This window comes from Triplophysa rosa, linkage group LG13, assembly GCF_024868665.1.
Source record: "Triplophysa rosa linkage group LG13, Trosa_1v2, whole genome shotgun sequence".
Taxonomy (NCBI): domain Eukaryota; kingdom Metazoa; phylum Chordata; class Actinopteri; order Cypriniformes; family Nemacheilidae; genus Triplophysa; species Triplophysa rosa.
In genome coordinates, this window is record NC_079902.1 from 11,034,785 (window position 1) to 11,055,685 (window position 20,901).

Sequence of the window (20,901 nt, forward strand, 5' to 3'; positions counted from 1 at the left end):
CATACATACATACATACTGTACATACACACACATACATACACACATATATATATATACAGTATATATCATCATAAAAAGTAAAAAAAAAATTTTTTTTTACTTTTTATGTAACCTTGTAATAAACGTTTATTCTGCATTGCAAATTCTTATTCTGCATGTTAAACCAGACGTTACAAACCAGCATTCAGCCTTTGCTTGCTTTGGTTTTTTATTTTTAGTATTTGGCCCACAACCTGAGATGTGTAGGAATGTGTTGTTTGCTGCCGTCAGCAGCATCTCTTCAACATAATTGCATTTCAGACATAACTTTGTGTCTTCAGTGAGAAGCTTGTTTTCTTGCTGTTTTTATGGAAGCTTGGCAGTGCTCAGTTTGTGTCCTCAAAGAAAACTGTTCCCTGCCCAGTTATGACTTGTATTATGGTTTACAGTGATTCTAACACTTTAAGACAAATCACCTTTTCATGCTTCAAGTCAACAATTCTTTAACTCATTGACTGATTATAGCATCACATTGATTTGGTGATCAGGCTTCATTATGGTCTTCATCAAGCGTGACCTCGTCATGCTGTGAGCTGTTGCATTCGCTCCCGCCATTTTTAACCCTCCCCCAAGTGTGAGGAATAGAAAACGCTGAGAGAGAGAACCCGTGTTACAGCCCACCCACTTCTGTTCTGCTGTTTACTCCACTCCCATCACCCAGCATCCTGCACCTCCTCAGCAGCAAACAGAGAGCAGGAGATGCTGAAAGCTCAGATTGATGGTTGAATGCTTTCTGCTCTGCCTCATTTGTCTCTGGGGCCGTGTTGTCAAAACCCTTGTCCGTTTCAGTCCAAGCAGGTTCAGTTGATTCGTTTTTACTAAAGTGTGACTTGAAGACACAAGGGTTTTTTTCCTTCCTTCATCACAGATGACTCTCGGCCTGTGTGCACACTGAGGCTGCTGTTTGTTTTGCTTGTGAAGAGTTGCTCCTTTTCTTTTTCTTTGGCAAGATGTTTTTCTCTCCTAAATTCTCTCCGTCCATAATCCATGTGAGGCTGACAGCTAAAGGCTTACTCGGAAACCTCCAGCGGCTATCGGGATGCAGGAGCACTGTGGTGTTTCAGACAGGTGTGTTTCTCCGGTTTTAATGTTGTGTTATTGTGGCTTTTCCTTCATTCTCCACAGATGGTTTAGATGAAATCTGGGTGGCTCTCAGGTGCTGTCGGTTCTCATGTGGTGTTGGTTCTATCTTTAGACTGTGTGCTTCTCTCTGTGCCAGAGAGTGTTTGATATTTGCATATGCCCAGTAGATGTCTACTTTCACTCCACAAAAAACAAACATTTTTAAGAATAAAATCTATGTGTGTGCAACAATATGTTATGATGATCACTTGGTAGATGTACTAAATTCATACTTGATTTATTTTGAGTGTGTTATTACACTGGTCAAGAAACCTAATTCTCCCGTTTCAACCCCCTGCAGGTTATTTTGGGCTGTTTACTCTGTCTGTGGGGTTAATTATATCTTGTAAACATTTTGTCAAGATGAAGTCCCATGTAAAAATTACAGTATGGATATTTATTCAGGAAACTCTTCTTTTTCTTGTGACCAAGTAAGGACAGGTAGGGAGGAGATCATATTTCTTCCATAACCCTATATCAAATGTAGTCCATATTTATACCGTGATTTATGAAAAGTCCTTGGTTAAGGTTTCGCCTGTAAAAATATCCCTCTAAATATAAATGCATATCAGTGACAGTTATAGCTTTATTGACATCTTGGGAGATGCTTTTAAAGATGATTTATACTGTGTCTGATGCATATTGTTTTAGTGCACAGATTTTATCCAAATATGTAATTCCGTTAAAATCATCTTTATGTATAATTTTTATCGAAATGTGAAACGTTTCATGATTTTTTCTGGTGACTTGGATTGTTCAAGGTTATTTCATTGGGCACTGATTTACGTAGGCAGTTCTTGCAGTATGTAGACCTTTAATGAAATAATATATGTAAGGAACAATGCGCAGGCAGCCTGTTGTTATCGGCAGAACAGTGTGATCAGAACACAACGTGAATAGAATCATTTGTAAATATAAGTGTCATATATGTTATTAAAAGACATAGTTACAGTTTAATATAACACTAATATTAAAAATAAATGTCAATATGATTCGCAGCATCCGGGTTAGCATGTGTTATTATTTTTGTGCGATTGTTTTCTGGGAATATCAGATCTTGGAATTTTGCGATTGGCCAATCAGAATAATGAAATCATGATCCGTTTTTATTACGCCTTTTTTTTTAGAAATCTGAGATGTGTAGTTTCTAGGCTTCTGGTGTGAGCTACTGGAATCGCAAAACGATTTTTCACATACGTCTATCATGATGGCTTGTAGATGTGTCTGCATATTGAACTGTGAATTAGGAAAAAAAGTGTTAACGTTTAAAGAGGCCTATAAGCGTGTGTTACCCACAGAGACATCTGGGGAAGAACAACACTTGGGTTTATTTGATATGAGCTGGTTATATTCTGTTGGTTTATTTTTCTAATATGTGCAGGATGTTTAATAACAAATATTATTTATAATAATTTATTTGATTTGGTTTGTCAAGAGGTTGATTGAACATAACTGACAATTCAGTTGAAGTGTGCCATTCCATGTTTGAAGAATATTCTTACCTAAGATGACCAGCAGAGGGAAGCACACAAATGTATACCTCGTAATGGCACCTTATGGTTTGAATTACACTGAATCTCTGCTTTTATAATAAGCCACACCAAGCCAATGACCTCAATTTTTGCTTCTCAGAAATACACTGCTAATTCTGAAAGGAATTATATTGAAATAAAAGGACACTGCTGAAAAATGCATTATATCTTTATACATGACACCTTGTTTTGCTCTGTATACATCAGCTTAGTGTCTTGGTATATAATGTATGCAACATGACACTTGATTATTCAAAAAGCCAATCTGGATTACATGTCATGAGCTCACACAGAGGTCAAGGACAATCAAATCAGTTTGTTGTCATTGTATTGTGTATCAACCTCTTACATAAGGCTGTAAAGGATATTTAGATGTCTATTTGTGAATAGTGCAGTTTCTAAGTCCTTCATTCCATGTGCAAAGCTAAATAGTTGTTTATTTTAAGGGTGGTTACAGTGAGCTAACAGACCTGGAGTGGTTTGTGACTTTGTCTTGAAAGGCGTAGCAGGATGTTGGATAGGAAGAACATTAATATAAACTGCCTGTCCCAAAAAAACTCACACACTCTAATATTTCGTTGGAGCGCCTTTAGCTTTGGTCTGGACTCTGTGGTGGCCAATCCTTGTGTGAAAATGATGTCTCATGCTCCCTGAACCACTCTTTCACAATTTGAGCCCGATTAAAGGTACAGTTTGTAACAATTTTGCAGTAAAATATCCAAAGACCACTAAGCCAGTGTTATATGTTTTGTTCAGCTGAGTACTTACAATATCTTAAATGTTTCCAACTACTTGTAAAACGTGAGAAAATTTTTCTAAACAGTGACACGGGGATGTGCAGTCGCCTGTCAATGGCGTCATATCCGCGTTACCCTTTGTTACCGCCTTTACTGACGCAGAAATCGCATTGCAACAGTGTCGTGGACAAATGCGGAAGTAGTGTCTAGAAAGCCACTAGCTTGTTTTAAGCAGTCACTTATTTATGGACCACAATTATACGCAACATTTATAAAACTTTACTACTTTACCTCATCTGCTAACATGATTTCACTTTCCCGTCTGATTGATGGTCATCAGCGGTGGAGTTGAAGACAACAGATCCCATCATTTCACGCTTCTTCACTGCGTCATCATCAAGCTTTTGTTGTTGTTTTGATCGTGCGCCCTCTAGCGGTGTTTTTTTACAAACTGTAGCTTTAATCCTGGCATTGACATCTTGGAATATGCCCGTGCCTTCAGGGAAGAAAAAACCCATTGATGGAATAACCTGGTCATTCAATATATTCAGGTAGTCAGCTGACCTCATTCTGTGGTCCCATAATGATGCTGAACCTAGACCTCCAATCCAATGGGAGGCTCTTACCTATCTGCTTAGTTTAATCCAGGTGGTGACTTTTTTTAGACTGGCAGTGCATATGCGCCATGCATCTATAGGCAAAGATCTGTTTTTTTTCTTCAGTATTATCAAGCCTTGTAAATTTACACGCAAATTCCAGACAATGGCTGTTGGAAATATTGACATTTGGATCGAGTTCCCAAGATGGTTGGCATCCAAAATGCTGTTCAGTGTTTCCACTCTTGTTGCTCAGTTGATCTTCAGAAAGACCCACGTGGTGCCTAATAGTGTTAAACACTGCACATTCTGTGATTTTTGGAATGGTCCTCTCTCTCCTCTAAAGGTTTTTTTAGTACGTAAAATATGTTCTAGCAGCATGTCTGTCTTTTATTACCAAGTGCATTTTAAGCTTTTTTTTTTGCATTCTTAATGCATGATCGAAGTTCAAATCATGAATCAGTGCTGCTCCTTTTTTTCATAGGGAGTCTTTCAAACTTCTTTAGGAACAGTTCCGGCTGCATGCTCAAAACTTCAACCTGGTTTGAACCAAATAAGAAATGCATGCAAATATATACTCCAATTACTTAATTAAAACACATCTGAATGTTTGTCTCTTGATAAATCTATATTGTTTGTTTACTGCATTGTTTCTCCTGAATGACTTTGCAGATGTAAACTTAGAGTACATAACATGAGATCATGAACATGACATTTCATGCAGTGTGTCATGTTGCCGTGTTTGAAAGTAAGCAGTCTGTTATTCATTCACCTTCGAATTTACAACTTGGCAAAGTCATTGGCTTTGAAAAAAGGGAGTCGACTCTGAATCACGCAAACGAGTCGTCCCTAGTCCGATTCGCGAACCGCCGCAGATTTACGTCGCTACATATAGTCCCCGCCTACGTTTTGCTAGGACTGCCTGCGAAAAACTTCACTCTTCTCCCGCAAACACTGTAGCTCGTGAGCCTCATTCGCGGTAGACCAATCACAGCAGACTAGACCATCTGACCAATCACATCAGACTAGGCTAGCGGAAAGGAGGGGATTAGACAGATGAATCGCGGAACGAATCATTTGAGAGTCAGTCAAGAAGTAAGGTAAGAATAACTGCCTATTATTAAGAAATAATAGTGTTTTTACACCTTCTATGTACATAAACTTGTTGTTGGACACTCGATAAACCAAAGTAGGACCTTAAAAATCCCTAGTTACGTACTCTTTAAAGGGATAGTTCACCCAAAAATGAAAATTCTGTCATCATTTACTCACCCTCTTGTCATTTCAAACCTGTATGACTTTCTTCTGCAGAACACAAAAGGAGATATTTTGAAGAATGTTGGTAACCGAATAACGGCGGTACTCATCGACTTGCATTGGTTTTGTGTCTATACAATAGATATGAATGGGTGCCACCATTATTCCTCAAAATATCTTCTTTTGTGGTCTGCAGAAGAAAGGCATACAGGTTTGAAATGAAGAGGGTGAGTAAATAATGACAAAATTTCCTTTTTGGGTGAACTATCCCTTTAAAGTTTTAAATCTGTTGACGTTGAAGCGACATTAGAGGAGAAAGGCCTCATGGGGGTTGTGGTCTCACCCCTGTCCTATTAAAGCTGGCATTTCAGAAATGTCCAAGGCTACTTGCATAGAGCTGTTATGTAATGACTCATGTAGGACATGCTGGATTAACAACATTGAGACTTAATGTATTGCCATTGGGAAAATAGTCATATTACCCAGAAATGTATAAAACAAACCCAGATATGGTCCATGCAACCTTTAGAAGTGTTAATCTTTTTTAGACTGTTAACTTCAGGTACCTATCCGCTAGTCGTAATGGGACCTTTGTTAGAGGGATTCGTGCCATGATGGTGCCCTGGTGTTATATTTATAAGATGATGTAAATAAAAACCGGAGTGGCATAGCCCTGCTAAAATAAGATGGCTCTGATGGCCGGATCTGTGAAGGGGAAGGTATTATCTTCTGATGGGTGAGCTCTTATCGTTCAGCGTTAGATCGCTGATGTTGGAGTCGTCTTTGCTTTGTAGATCATCACTACGATCTTGGTCTACAGACATCATCAATTTGTCACATTAGTATGATGCAAACTCTGTCGCGTCGAAGCTCGATGTCTCTTCTCATTCATCTGAAATCACCTTGAATGCAACTTGAAGGAAAATGATGCTAAACGTTGTCACAACGCTGAACGCATGTTCTCTTACAGTTGATAAGAACAAGTCGAAGACAGCGTCACGAAACCTGCAGCCCCCAACAAATGGCCAACCGGACCTGGTACCACCTGAAAGCAAGTCGAGGAGTGTGGAGTACTATAAAGCTCTGTGCGAGAAGAAGAACCAAACCATCCAACAGCTGGAGAACACGGTCCGATCCGACAACCGCAGGTTCGAGGCTGTTGCTGTGGTCATAAAGCACCTTTATGCAGAGGTAAGTTGCTATTATAAAAAGAGCAAACTGCATCTGAATTTTGATTGGATAAGCCACATTTAAATCTGTACTGAGTTTCTACATAGCATGGCAATTTAAAACTGTCTCTAGAATAATACAGAAGGTATTTTTTATCACGTCTGTGGTTAATTTATGTCTTATGTTTGTATTTTGCAAATGGTTGTTAGTATGTAAACACATGTGCATGTGTTTACTGTATTACAGTTGTTTGTGTATGTATGGTTGTGTTTGATGACAGGCGGTGTTTGAGCAGCGTCATGTTTAAGCCTAATGTTTGTTTTGTTGGTTCAACAGATTATAATTATCTAAGTTTATATCTTTTGCAGCACCTTCATTATAAACCGGTCCAAATCCAATGCCATGTGGGGGTTTTTTAGATTCACTCTGTACGGTAGATGATGTTATTTTAGGACCTTTTAATGTTTGTTTGTTACACTGTAGTGTAGTTTATCAGTATGACATAACTGCAATAAACAACACAACAAATACAATGTATATTCCCTGTGGATTGTAAAACTAATTTATACTGAAGTTGTTATATTGGAGATTTACTATTCTTGTCTCAGAACAGATTAGTGCCTGATAATTTTTGAAGGATCTTAGATAAATGGTAATATGAAGGCATACACATTTGTCTATATAGTTCACAGTCTTGTAGTCTCTGACCTGTTGAAGTGTATGTACTGCCGCAGAAAAAATTAGGAGACCATTTCGGAGAGTGTTTTTCTGATTTTTAAAATGTACTATTTATAGACGGTTTCATCTTAACAACATGTACAAACGTTACTGCGCATGCGCACTTTTGTGACCCGAGCTTAACTTTTGGTACAAATTCACAAACAATAGAGTGCCTGTAGATTATTTCTGATAACAATCAAAAGAAACCGAGAAGAACCGTTACTTGGCTAAACTTGTCTCTCCAATGTTTTGAATTTAGACTGCGATACCAAGCTCGACCCCTAGATGTCAATGTAGCGTGCAGTTTCTTTAAATGCGACCACACTACAGGACCCATTCGACAAATTGTTTATTTAATAAAATGAACATACAACAATATTCAACACATCGTTTATTTAATACAATTATTATATAGTAAAATAATAATACAAATTAATATTAACATAAATTAAATAAAATATAAATAGTATAGACACTAGCCAAACACAAACCGGAAGTTAACTGGGGGTCAGGCGCGCGCGCGTCCGATGAAAGGGTCTATAGGTATGTGTTTAGGTAAAATTATAATTTTTGTTTCATTCTGGGAACTACTAACAATATTTCTCCCAAATTTCGAATAAAAATCTTTTTATTTGCATTTATTTGCCGAAAATGAAAACTGGAGAAACTTGTCAAAATAACATAAAAGATGCTTTCTATTTTTTCAGACCTCAAATACTGCAACGAAATCGAGTATTCACTTTTAAGCAATACAATTTAAGCAATTCAACAGTAATATTTGTACGTGTTTAGAAAAAGTTCAAAAATATATTTACCCAAACATCATAATTATTTAAAAAAAATGTATCAACATTTCTCCTCTTGTTTTCATGGGAGAAAGTCTTATGAGCTTGGAATGAGGATAAGTAAATAATGACCGAATTTTAATTGTTAGGGAGACTAACCTTTAATGATCCAAGGTCACGTCTAATGTTCATAACCTGTGTTTATTTTACCTTGAACATGTCTGACTCCCATTTTGACATTTTAAGGTCACCTTACAGTTCCTCTTTTCATGTCCTTTTTAGTCCAATTAAACGTTTGTTGGCCTGTTTTTTATTCTTTCTGTTTGAGACATTTTAAGATTTGTTGATCATAAAGGTGAGTCTAGTTTGTTTTGGATACCCGGTGTCCTGTACTGGAATCTGTTAAGCGTTCATTAGCTGAAAAATGGAGGCTGGGCTTCACCATGTCTGTGTGAGAATGTACCAGCTGCTGTCTTGATATGGTTAGAAGCACACACACATGCCTTGAGAGGTGGGGGCTGCTTCATATCACTTGTTTGCAATGAGCTGTCAGCATTGCATGCGAGCGCTGCCATAAGTACTGTAAACTGCAACAGGCTACAAAGTGTCATAAAATATATCTTATTGTTATTTATCTTTCATTTAAAAAAAATGCCTATGTGGTTATCATAATTGCTTATCGTGTGATTACATGCGATGTTTGTTTCTTGATATAACCGTACTGTAGTAATGACTGCCTATCAAACCTAAAAGAAAGGAGAAAAACGAAAATGAACGGCTTATTAGGAGTTTTTGTAGTGCCTTGTGTGTAAGCTTTGAAGAAATCTACAGCCGCAGAAAAAATTAAGAGACCATTTCAAATCTGCATTTCTTGATGTATTGTGGTCATTCCAGTCCAGTTTCTGTTAAATTTCAACAAAATCAAACCTCAGGAGTGACAAAGTCATCCAACAGCAATGTGAAAGACTGACAACATAACAAGACTCCTGAAAACTTTGGTCAGATCTGTGATCTTTGAACTGTAATCCAGGTTATCGCAGGTTAACTTTTTCTAAAAAAAAATACAGCGCATCTTTTCTGGGTTTTTTTACCTGTTTCTCCAGTTTCATTTTCTACAAATAAATGCAAATAGAAACAATATTTTTATTTGAAATTTGGTTAAAATATTGTTAGTAGTTCACAGAATTAAACAATAATTATAATTTTACCTAAACAATGACCTATAAATAGTACATTTTTAAATCAGAAAAACGGTCTCTGATATGGTCTTTTAATTTTTTCTGTGGTTGTATATTCAAGTGTTTCAATCTAAATAGAAAATTCTTTCATTTACTCTTCTTCATCATCATTCCAAACCTGTATGACTTACTTCTACCGAACACAAAAGAAGATATTTGGAAGAGCGTTGGTAACCAAACAACATTGGATTTCCATTGTACGGACACAAAACACTGACACCTTTCTCAAATTCAGATTCGCTTTATAGGTCTAGTTGTTATAATCCCACTATTTCAACACAGTTTAATTGCCCAATAGGACATTTCCCACGATTTATGAATAAGTCTTATAGTCTTGTATATTAAATCTTATTAAATAAGTTATGACTCAAGAATATGAATAGAGGAAAGGAGGTCTTAGGCTTGGGTTCGTGTTTGGGGGATAAATGATTTTCGAAATACATAGCATATTTATACTTGCCTTTCCTTGCTATTATTAGAGAGACACCACATGAGTTGTGTGTCCGATCCCACTTTCATCACATCCATTATCCTGGGTGAAAGATGCCTTTTGGTGAGGTGCTGCTGATTATGCCCTTTGTTATGGTTCCCATCAATGCGACACATCGTCAGTTGTGCACCTCAGCCTCATTGGGTGTTTCGGCCCTTTATCACAAGACACCCTCAACCAAGGGAGGCCCACCGCAGGTTGATCAGACCTGGGTGTGTGTTGCATTGTTACAAGGTCATCTGGCAGCCCGTGTTGTCCATCCGCCTCAACCACAGCCATTGGCTTCTTCTTTCCGCACCACTGGCCAGTTCTTGATTATCTTCCACTGGACCTGTCCTCTGAACCCCACTTCCTGTGTCAATTAGCTCATCCAGATTAGTGGCTGCAGTCTCAACAACACTTGCTTTTATGGTAGCTCGGTGGCATCATACCTCAACGCAACCATACGCGCCAAACCATTGGCTAAGGCTGTTCTAGCCCCACTGGCACCGTTTAAGGGGTCATATGGCGCGAATACGTGTTTTTCTGTGTCTTTGGTGTGTTATAAGTTGCTCATGCATGTATTAGACACGTAAAATTGCAAAGATTTTAGTGTCGGAACAAAAGATACATTTTATCTAAAAGCGAATGCACACCCAGACCTGCCTGAAACGCCTCGTGTAACCACACCCCCACAAATCTACCTCAGTGTGTGGTATGATTTGACTAAGATCGCCCAAACGTATACTCGAGTAAGGTTTGCTTTGGAACCTGATGTTCCAAATATGGTAAGAGGCGTTACATTTCCGTCACATGTTTGCAGTATTCGACCAATCACTACGCACTGGTTAACTGGCCAATCATAGCACATTTCGCTTTTCAGCGCGATGAGCTTTGTTAAAAATCTGCGCGTTTCAGAGAGGCGGGGCAAAGAGGAGATACAAACATTCACGGTATGTGGAAAATACAGCGTTTTTGAACCTTAAATCGTGTATACACATTGCATTACATCTAAAACAAACGATAATATTCATTTTAGCCGTGTCATATGACCCCTTTAATGCATGCTCAGTGCCCCCGGTCCAGTATTGCATAACATTACAACGCATTACCAAAATCAATGCAACCATACGCTCAAACAAATTGGGCAAGGCTGTTCTAGCCCCACTGGCACCGTTAATGAATGCTCAGTGCCCCCGGTTCAGTATGGCGTAACATTACAACACACAGCAGCATTTTATTATGTGCTCATTTGGCAGCCCATATTGTGTCCTTCGTTTCAACCACAGCCAGTGGCTGCTTCTCTCAGCGACAGTGGCAAGTTCTTTGACCACCGTCTGTTGGGCCTGTCCTCTGATCCCCACTTCCTTAAGCAGCCTTGTAGTGGAATTGGAAACAAAGACCCTGCAGCCCACTTCCACCACTTTCGTGTTCCACAGATGAAAGTGTCAGGTTAAACAACATGAGAAAGAATAAAAAATGTAATTTATTCAAAGTAAACACTTATAACACCAGTCTTTATGGGGAAAACAGAACATATTGATGACTCATACTGCACTCATTCATTTTGTCCAGTTTTGAATCTATCCCTCACACCCTTGTTTTTATTTTAAGTATGGCATGTAATATGACTCTAGGGTCTATTGTTCTTCTGTCACCATATGGGCTTGTTAATGTGAATGTTAGCCATATGTGCCATGTCAACGTTAGTTTCTGGTTAGCAAGTAGACATGCGTGTTTTCACAACTGGGGGTGGAGCTGAAAGGGCAAGAAATCCCTCATCCCCTGTCCTCTCCTCTCATGTGTGAAGGTCATCGCACACTTTATTCTTGTAACATGCACCATTTTATTAAATGCCACTCAGTCAGCCCCCCGCTAGACATTTCATTTTGCTCTCTTAGCTTTGCCTGCAGTGTGTGTTTTAAAGTATAGCAGTTACTCTATAGCACACGCACTACAGAGCCGCCTCCCCGTTGCGCTTCTTTTATATATATTACGGTATCCTTTCACCACTGAGAAGGCACGTGGTTGGGGGAGGCAGCAGCCAATGGGCTTATTCCACTAGTCTGTCTCATGTAGAGGGAGACGGCAGAGAGAGGCGATAGAGGCAGTGGTTCAGGCATCTGGACCGCTGTCCTGCGATCTGGACTGAAGTCACAGAGAGGCTGCGATCATGGGCTGCTCCGGCAGCAAAGTGTGCCTTAACGCTCCCTGCGCTGGACACAGGGTAAACACATTGTCTTCTCAGGGCGGGATAGATCGGGATTTGAAATGAGATAGCTGCGGATGCCTATAGTATGTAAAGCATGTGTCTCTTCACAGAGATGAGGTTAAACTATTTGTCTTGTCTAAGGTTTGCTTACATTTACGTTGCGATTTGGTTTATGCTCAATGCTTGTTGTGTTGATGCATATTATGTTGGATGGAGTTGATAACTGGTTGCAGGACGTCGTTCTGCATATGTTTGCATTGATCTCCGGGGGAAGGGGCAGGTGAGGACATCGGTACGCTGTGTTTGAAGTGTTTTTGTCTGTTGGTTCGGCTGACAGCATTGCAGCTGCGGGCTGGCTGTCCTCCACTTGACAAAAAGACTCGCCATACATCAGACTTGGTTGCATGAGGGACGTGTTTGTTGATGTCATTCATTTGTTTTTCTTAGAGGTAATTCCTTAGTGCTCAGTCGTAGTGGTGTGTCAAGCACCAGCTTGAACTAGGAGATATTCCATGGGCATGCAGATAACTGTCACTATACTCTTGCACAGCATTTGAGGTTTTTCCTCAAGAGTCCACCACATGATTCTGAGTTAGGAAGTCACATGAAAACCTCACACTCATCGAAACTATAACACCTTGAATGTTTTATATTGTTTTCTTTAAACAGAGCTACCTTACAAGTACAGCGCAATAATTTGTCAGGCAAATAAACCATTAAAACTAAAAACTGAAATCCATCTCGCTCATCCAGTTCTGTGGTTGATCGAAACATTTTGGAGGCTCAACCTAATGCATTGCTCATATCCGCAGAGGGGATTCCTCATACCTCAACATGACATTAGATTGCACTTGGCACAGTCCGGCACCTCGGAGATTGTTTCTTGTGTAATCTGCGCTGGAGTAATATGATGCATTTGTTGCACTGATACAGTATTTTGCTTGTGTTTTCCTGCAGCATGAGGAGGTGATGAAGCAGCGCAGGGAGCTGTCTCAGGAGCTGAGCACCTTGCGTGAGGAGCTGGGTGAGTGTGACTCATTCCTATAGCGCTGGGCTTTAGATGCTTGCAGAATGAAGGGAGAGAGCTGCCAGAATGCCTCTGGTTGTAGTTAATGGAATAGGTTGTTTGCTGGTCACGGGTGATCGTCTGTGAATTGAACAATGTGTTGGTAGTTTCTTGTTATAACACGCATAACTTGTGGTTGTGTTACGCAGTGCTTTGAACACGTGTGTAATCATGGATTGTCTAGATTAGGGGGTTTCAAAGTGGGGTCCGAGCACCCCCAGGGGGTCCCAAGGGTCTGTGGGAACGTCTAGAGAATTACTATTTGAAAAGTATGTAATAGATTAGAATTAAAGGGATAGTTCACTGAAAAATGACAATTCTGTCGTGAATTACTCGACCTCAAGTTGTTCCAAACCTGTATAAATGTCTTTGTCGAACACAAGGAAAGATATTTAGAAAAAGATTCTGGGGATTTCTGGGGCACCATTGACTACCATACAGCAGTAAAACAAATTAGAATGTTAGTCAAAGGAGCCCCAGAACTGATTGTTTTACTAAATTCTTCCAAATATCATCTTTTGTGTTCAATCGAACAAAGGAAGTCATACAGTTGAAACAACTTGGGGGTGAGTAATGATTTTCATTTTTGGGTGAAATATCCTTTTAAATAAAAATTTAATTACAATAACAACAAAATGAAATGAAAATAGTTATTAATATATTAAATAGGGTTAATTTGATTAAATTATTAAAATAAAAATCAGATTAAAATTAAATAATAAACACAAATAATACATCTAGCAGCATTACAGTAGTGAGAAAAAACAAATATATAATATTAACTTAAAGTAATTTTTAGATGTATAATATTAATATTAATGTATAAATCGTGTTTATGAAAGATAGATGCCTTTTACATTTTAGGATGAGGGTCCCTTAAATGACTTGATCATACTTGGGGGTCTGTGGCATCTAAATGATTGAAAATGCCTGGTCTAGATTACAACTCTGGGCATTTTCTTAACCAACATTTATGACTTTTCTATGTTTTTAAACAAAGTGTTAAAGGATTTTCTATGGTAGTGTGTTTGAATTCTCCCACCATCACTAAACTTGCTTAGCATCAAATGAAGCCCCCTGTGAAGCAGACACGGAGGAGGATGTGCTGTCCAAAAACTCTCTCCTCCTTGATCATGTAAGAGAATTACGCTCTTTTCCAGATGTCACCCCCCTCAAGAGTGAACTGTCTGCCCTGGAATGTGAAGGACCCTGAGGTCATATTCATGTCTGTTGATAAGAACAAATAGAGCCTGGGGTTAAATGTCCCTCACAGTCTAGTGGGCAGAGTAACTGGTAGCAATGAAGATGAATTATGAGTCAATATTTGCAGAGACATATGATGCATAGTACATGCTATGTTATTTTGTCAAATCAAAAGTGTAATGTTCAGTTTTACTACAATTAGATTAAATACAATTGTATAGCAGAAGCAGCAGAATGTACCAAAATGTAACTTACTACGAATTTAATGAGCTTCATTTTTTTTATCATTGTGAACTTGTAAATCTTACACATGACTTTTCTTTTAATATAATCACTACGTAAGTGCATTAGCACATTCCAGCAACTTGACCCCATAATAAATCCTCAGACCACCACAGAATAGAAGCAGCAAAGAATTATGTCTTAATCTACCCATAGAATGCTTCATATAATCCTCACAGTTTTTAAGATAATATGAGCACAGCGTTCAGTGTGTCTGCTGTGTTTCTGGCTCGCACCCAGATCTCCCTCATAAAACAAAAGTGTCTTTTAACACGGGACAACTGCTCTCTGCCCATGAGGCAAGTGCTGTCTTCACACAAAACCTGCTAGAACTGTGTCGAATCTATTTAGCTTTTTCTTTGACATGTGACATGTGTTGTTGTATTCAGATTGTTAACTTCATAGCGTCTTGTTGTGCCACTTTTATTTGGCCATTTTTCTTTCATAAGTAAATCATGTGACAAACTCAGCCAGGCCTGTCAAACACAGCTTTCTGAAATTAGCTTAGTTAAACATCTGTTGTATACGTGCACAATGGCTGACTGTCGAGTCATGACCTGTTCTTCTGAGGAGGAAAGCGCATCCATCCTTCTCCCTAACTGTCCGTTTTGTTTCGCTCACATTATTTTGATTATTTATAGGCCTTGTGCCGTGCTGTGCATCATGAATAAAACCTCTAATAGAATTACGCTGTAGGTTTGTGAAATACATCAAGTCATTAGAGCGAAATGGGTCTGGCTCATCTACTGTGTGTGTGGCTCCGTTACTGTGTCCTGTAAAGCAGATAGTGTAAACTACTAAAGACAACCAGACACTTGAAGATTACCTTGTAGCTAATTTTATACAGTAACTCCCCTAAGAGAGACTTCAATATTTATCTCAGAAATACAGGATAAGATTACAGGCCAGTAATGGATATGACCCGAGTTTTCCAAATGAGAATTGATTGCATGAGGCACAAATACTTATTCTGACAAAACGGGTGAGATGAACTGAAAATCATTTGTTAATTTTTATTTTACACAAATGTAATACATTGTTAGGCCATTAATAAATTATTATAATTCTGTACCCACAAACCATTTCTAATTTAGTTAACCCTTTCATGCATGAAAAGGAAAATCTCGGGATTATTTTCTTGTGTTTTCATTTCTTAATAGGGCATTACATTTTTTATATTAAGTGGACTTGAGTGGATCTAGTCTAAACAGGTGACAGTGTATTGAATCAATGATGCACTTGTGTTCGCTGTAGTGGTTGATGGGCAACGATGTCAGAAAATCTTAAGCATACCAAGAAATGTGTCCTGGTCTTTTTTTGGTGATTTACTGTTTTCTACATAAAGTCATCCTACATAATGTAAAGGTGAAAATATAGACAGTTTCATTGTATGAGTGAGCCGTGTCAAAGATTGAAATAATAGTGACATTAATGGTGAAAATCATCTAGATTATGAAATTTTAGCCTTGTTTTCACTGGCAAGGTCCCACATTTTCATAGCTGCCCACTATTGTGACCTATGTGTTAAACTTCAGGGCTTCTCAAGTATTGTCTACATCAAGGGTTCTCAAAACTTTTAAGGCCAACTTTCCAAGGACCTCCTCAAAATTATAACGGCTGTTAAGCATACCTTTACCAGAAAGATTTAGGAAGGTGCGCCTTTCAGAAAACGTACAAATTAAAATCATTTTGGATGTTTAATTACTATTTGTAGCATTAAGATTGCTAGACGAGGGCTTATTTTTAAGAAAACCTCAAATTCGACCAAAATCAACATTTTTCACTTCTTTTGCCTTTATCTCATAATTGGACCGTGCACATTCCCGCTCATTATGCACAGGTCACAAATTATTTCACGGACCCCTAGCTATGGACTGCGGACCCCAGGGGTCCCCGGACCCCACTTTGAGAACCTCTGGTCTACATTGTGTCGTCATATGGAGCAAATGGGCGACAGGATGGCACATTCAGAGTACAAAGCAAAGAGCAGCTGTAACATTCATCTTGCCACTTCCTGTTTAAACTACAGTTGCACTGTGCCCATGTTCCTCTGCAGTGGGGTGGGTGAGCGGTCATGAAAGTTGGGCAAAGAGCGAACTGTATATGACTCTGTTACAATTGAGAGAGCACGCTGATGGATTGGGAAACATCTGTTCGTTGCGCCACTTGCGCCAGAAGCATTCAGATCCACAAAGATCTTTCCCTTTGTTTTAATCCGACTTGTAGTTTGACACTTTATTTAAAGGACTGCTAGAGATATAGTATCATAGCTGTAGAGACAACTGGAAATCAATGGAGAATACTTTGGCAGTGAATCATAGCAGTGTTGGCAGGGCAGCAAATGTCTTTCACGTTTGTTAGGGTTATTCCACTACGGTGTGGATAAAGCACATCTAGATTTTCACAACCACTACATTACAGTAGATATCAGATAACATTAGATGTCCTATGCTTTAAAAGACGTTGAGATCTTGTTCAAAATAGCAAATATCTAGTTTCATTGGGTTCACATTGTTAACTCAATAATTGAATCATTTTTATCTTAAATGCTGTGTTTAATGATGTGATCTTTCCTAGTGAGTTCAGCTCAGTCATGTGAGCGTCTGGAGGAGGAGAAGGAGGAACTGCGTGGGGCCTTGGATGGTGTTCTGCAGAAGGTTCAGGAGCAGCACCGTTTAGACCTAGCTGACCTGGAGGAGAGGCTGAAGACTTTCTATTCCACTGAGTGGGAGAAGGTCCATCAGACCTATCAGGAAGAGGCTGACAAGTGTAAAGCTCAGATGGAGCAGCAGGTGTGGAGGACAATGAGACATTCTCTTATGCGCTCCAGAGTTCTGACACACATTTTCCTGAATCTTCTTTATATAAATGACTGCAGATGTCTTCTGTCATGCAGTATTAATGTTACCTAATATACTTTTGTAGATATATTTGTGGGTATAGTATTTTTCCATAAAGCAATAAAGATTTTATTAATGTTCTTCTAGCTGGAGGAGTTACGATCAAAACATGAGGCTTTGAAGAAAGAACTGGAAGACAGCCATGTAGAGGAGGTGGACAGCCTTAAACTTCACTTTGAAGAATCTTTTAAGGGTAAATTAAAATCTCTCTCGGCACACTTTTCATGTTGCTCTTTCAAGATAAAAAGACAAATGTGTAACCTCTAAATGACATTTTATTGTGATTTATTTAATATTGAATATTTTATAATGTGTTTATTAAATCAATTGGGGTTTTTATTTATTATATTAATTCAGAGGTAATTTTATAAACATGTTTCTGCTCAGGTGACAGAGGGATCTTCCAAACAGAAATAGGTTTTGTACATTAAAGGAATATTTCACCCCCAAAAAATAGTCCTCATTGACTTTCCATAGTATTCATAAAAATTACTACGGGGACCATTTTGGGGTGAACTTTTCCTTTAAGAACAAAAATAAGAGGAAACATTGATTTATCAAGCATCTTATATTTTCTTATATTCTTTTGTGCTTGCTTTTTCTCAGAGCTCAAACAGTCTCACGAAAAAGAAATGGAAACACTCAACACAACACTGAAGAAATCAGGGGAAATATTATCTGTAAGCAACAATTCCTGTTCACTTTTCTGCATTGAAATTTCAACATTTGCTTATTTAGTTTCTTGTTTTAACAAACATTTCAATATTCATGTCTGTCTTCCATCAGAATCAAATTCAGGACCTCATTGCCGAGAATAACAACCTTAAAGAAAAACTCAAAGCCGAGGAGATACGAAGAAAAGATCTGGCTGAGAGAACGCAGGTACACGTGTGTTATCAAACACAGTAAACCATTGTTGCACTGTTGCACACTTCAACCCAAGTCATGCAGATTGTGTATTTTCCATGAATGGTAAGTTAATGTTAGACAGGCGTCTGATCAAGGTTAAGTAGTTTCCGGAGCTCTCAACATTCTGAAAATACATTCAAGGGTGTTCAGATAACAAGCTGGCGTTATGCTGCCAAACCCCTTCCATAAATAGGACGACAATGCATGATGGGTAACCAGGTCTCCACTCGCATGCATACATTCAGTCCTAGCACTGATTTCCACTATTACCACACAACCAAATCACACCAAAGTCATTCAAATATAGCGTTTATTAATAAAAAATATTCAAATAAAAATATACTCAAATGTGAGCATGGTTACATGCAGAGTCAAAAGTACTTTGAGCCTGTACTTTTCTTGATTTCTCCATTTCATTTTTTTCCATTATAAAGGACTCCCACACTCTTTATCTGGAGCAAGAGCTCGAAAGCCTGAAAGTGGTGCTGGACATCAAAAACAAGCAGATTCATGAGCACGACAAGAAACTCATGCAGATAGACAAACTGGTGAGATCACTCAACTGGTTGCATAAAGCATTCTGAGGTTTATTTCTAAAGGGGAAACATAAATCTTTCCTGTAAATCGAACTGATTTATTCTCAGATGGATAAGAATGTCAAGCTGGATGAATGTCTTAAGAAGCTGCAACAAGAAAACGAGGACCTCAAAGCCAGAATGGACAAACATGCTGCTTTATCTAGGTACAAAACCTCATGCTGTCTTTCATTAACTCTGGAGATGAAAAGATGCCTCAGGCTTCAAAAATGGTAGTTTTCAATCCACCTGTCTAGCTTATTGCACTTGGGTGTTTTCCCTCTGTGTAGCAAAGCCGGTCTTTGAAGCTGATGTAGGACTTCCTGAGCACCGGAGCTGCCGGCTGTGTTTTGACACTTCAATTACTTTCTGGTTATTGTTTGTGCTCTAATAGGTCTTTGTACAACACTTAGCTTCGTGTTGTAACTATGTACTCCGTTATTTTCATGAGTCCTAGTGTCTAGCCTTATGACATTTACCTGGGTGTTGTACTTTATTTCAGACAACTGTCCTCGGATCAGGTGGTTTTGCAGGAATCTCTTCAGAAGGAATCCAAAGTAAACAAACGATTGTCAATGGAAAATGAAGAGCTGCACTGGAAGCTTCACAACGGAGATCTGAGCAGTCCTCGCAAAGTCTCCCCATCTACTTCCCTGACTCTACAGTCCCCGAGGAACTCTGGGATATTCTCCAGCCCTTCCGTCTCACCCAGATAACAGTAGCCTTCAGCTTCCAGGAAGCACCGTCGTGGACTTTTAATTGGACAGAGCACTTCCTGCAGTCTGAACCATATCAATGGCTGGAAGCCTGTTCAAATGGAATGAACTCTTTAACTCGTGTACAGATGAATGACATAAAGACTATATTGCACAGAAGCACTTACCAATGAGGCCACCTTTGTATTTTAGCCTTTCATGTCTGACTTTGGCGTAAAAAAAGGAATCTCAGGGCTTGCAGGTTTCTCGTGTTTTTTTTAAACCTCAGAGTATTTGTCTCCAGGATTTATGTTTATTTCCGGTGTTTTGCATTTGTTTGTGACTGGCTGTCTGAATCTTTGAGGGTCTTTGACAAGTTACAATACTTTACCACCAGACGCCTTTAAGTGTGCCTGTATTTTTCTTGGCCTGGATGCAAATATCCAAGTGTCAGCAAGCCGGTGGTAGTTTCCCAGATGCATGTAGTGTTTGGCATCCCTCAAGATTTTTTATTTATTATTGTGGACCTCAGATTCCAGATGAAAACATCATGAACTTTCTGAAGGAGCACTTCATAGATCAACTTATGCTGTGAACTTCATGCAGGTGCCTGTTGCAAAACTATGCTGGTCAGCTTTGCCCATTTCAAGACTTTCTCAACATCTGCTACATGTTTCGTCCTATCATCTGTGTATGTGCTTCATAGCAGAGCATCTGTAAAATGATCGAGACGAATGAATTCTAAATAATGGATTGAAAAACCTGAATGTCTGTATTAGCAATTAATGCAGGATGATTTTTTTGTCCCATCTATGCAGGATGATTTTTTGTCCCATCTAAGCAATCAGAGATGCAGTCTAATAATAATAACAATACTATGATGTTAGAACTAAAGAGTGCTTTGATATTGAAATGGCATGATGTCATTATGACTGAAGGCGTGTGCTGTTGAGAATCTTCGATTTTTCATAACTACTTGAATACGGGTTTTGTATCATTTAGTATGATTGAGCTCTGGGGACAGAACTGAGTGTGCGTCGTATTGTTTGTTTTATAAGTGTGTTTATGAATATGAGACCAAACACAATGTAAATGACCCAGCATGTTCCAGTGGCCTCGAGCACCCCCCACTGTCTGAACCCCCCACTGCAGCTTTAAATCCAAGCTAGTTACAAAGACCTTTAAAGTCGAAAATAGTTGTTTTTCTGTTTTGAAATGTATTACTTACCTGTTTGAGTGAGTGTTGGTGTGAAACTGAAACTCCTGAAAATATGCAATTAATAAAGTCACATGTTGAAATGCAAAAATTCACATGTTTGTACTTATACAGTGTGCAATATGTAATATTACTGTTGTTTATTCTCAGGTCTGCCCCTTTCTAAAGGTGATTTCT

The 20,901-nt window shown here is 38.7% G+C and overlaps 1 protein-coding gene across 2 annotated transcripts; it reads left to right on the forward strand.

Annotated features, from left to right (window-relative positions):
* The first annotated feature begins 152 nt into the window (after window positions 1-152).
* Window positions 153-20,808, forward strand: LOC130563933 (microtubule-associated tumor suppressor 1 homolog A-like). Of its 2 annotated transcripts, XM_057349744.1 has the most exons (10): window positions 153-1,108; window positions 6,255-6,475; window positions 12,836-12,902; window positions 17,007-17,221; window positions 17,417-17,522; window positions 17,936-18,009; window positions 18,116-18,211; window positions 18,673-18,786; window positions 18,883-18,980; window positions 19,316-20,808. In XM_057349744.1, the coding sequence occupies exons 1-10, from the start codon at window positions 991-993 to the stop codon at window positions 19,527-19,529; spliced, it is 1,323 nt and encodes a 440-aa protein (XP_057205727.1). In that variant the 5' UTR covers window positions 153-990; the 3' UTR covers window positions 19,530-20,808. The 2 variants fall into 2 exon arrangements, with proteins under 2 accessions (XP_057205727.1, XP_057205729.1); XM_057349746.1 differs by lacking the exons at window positions 153-1,108; window positions 6,255-6,475 and adding an exon at window positions 11,733-11,893.
* The last annotated feature ends 93 nt before the right edge of the window (window positions 20,809-20,901 follow it).

What these genes read in the sequence shown, in the direction of transcription:
- LOC130563933 (XM_057349744.1), top strand. Translation starts at nt 991, where the DNA reads ATGTTTTTCTCTCCTAAATTCTCTCCGTCCATAATCCATGTGAGGCTG. An exon ending in AAGCTCAGATGGAGCAGCAG is followed by an intron (nt 17,222 to 17,416) that starts GTGTGGAGGACA and finishes ATGTTCTTCTAG; the next exon opens with CTGGAGGAGTTACGATCAAA. An exon ending in CTTTGAAGAATCTTTTAAGG is followed by an intron (nt 17,523 to 17,935) that starts GTAAATTAAAAT and finishes GCTTTTTCTCAG; the next exon opens with AGCTCAAACAGTCTCACGAA.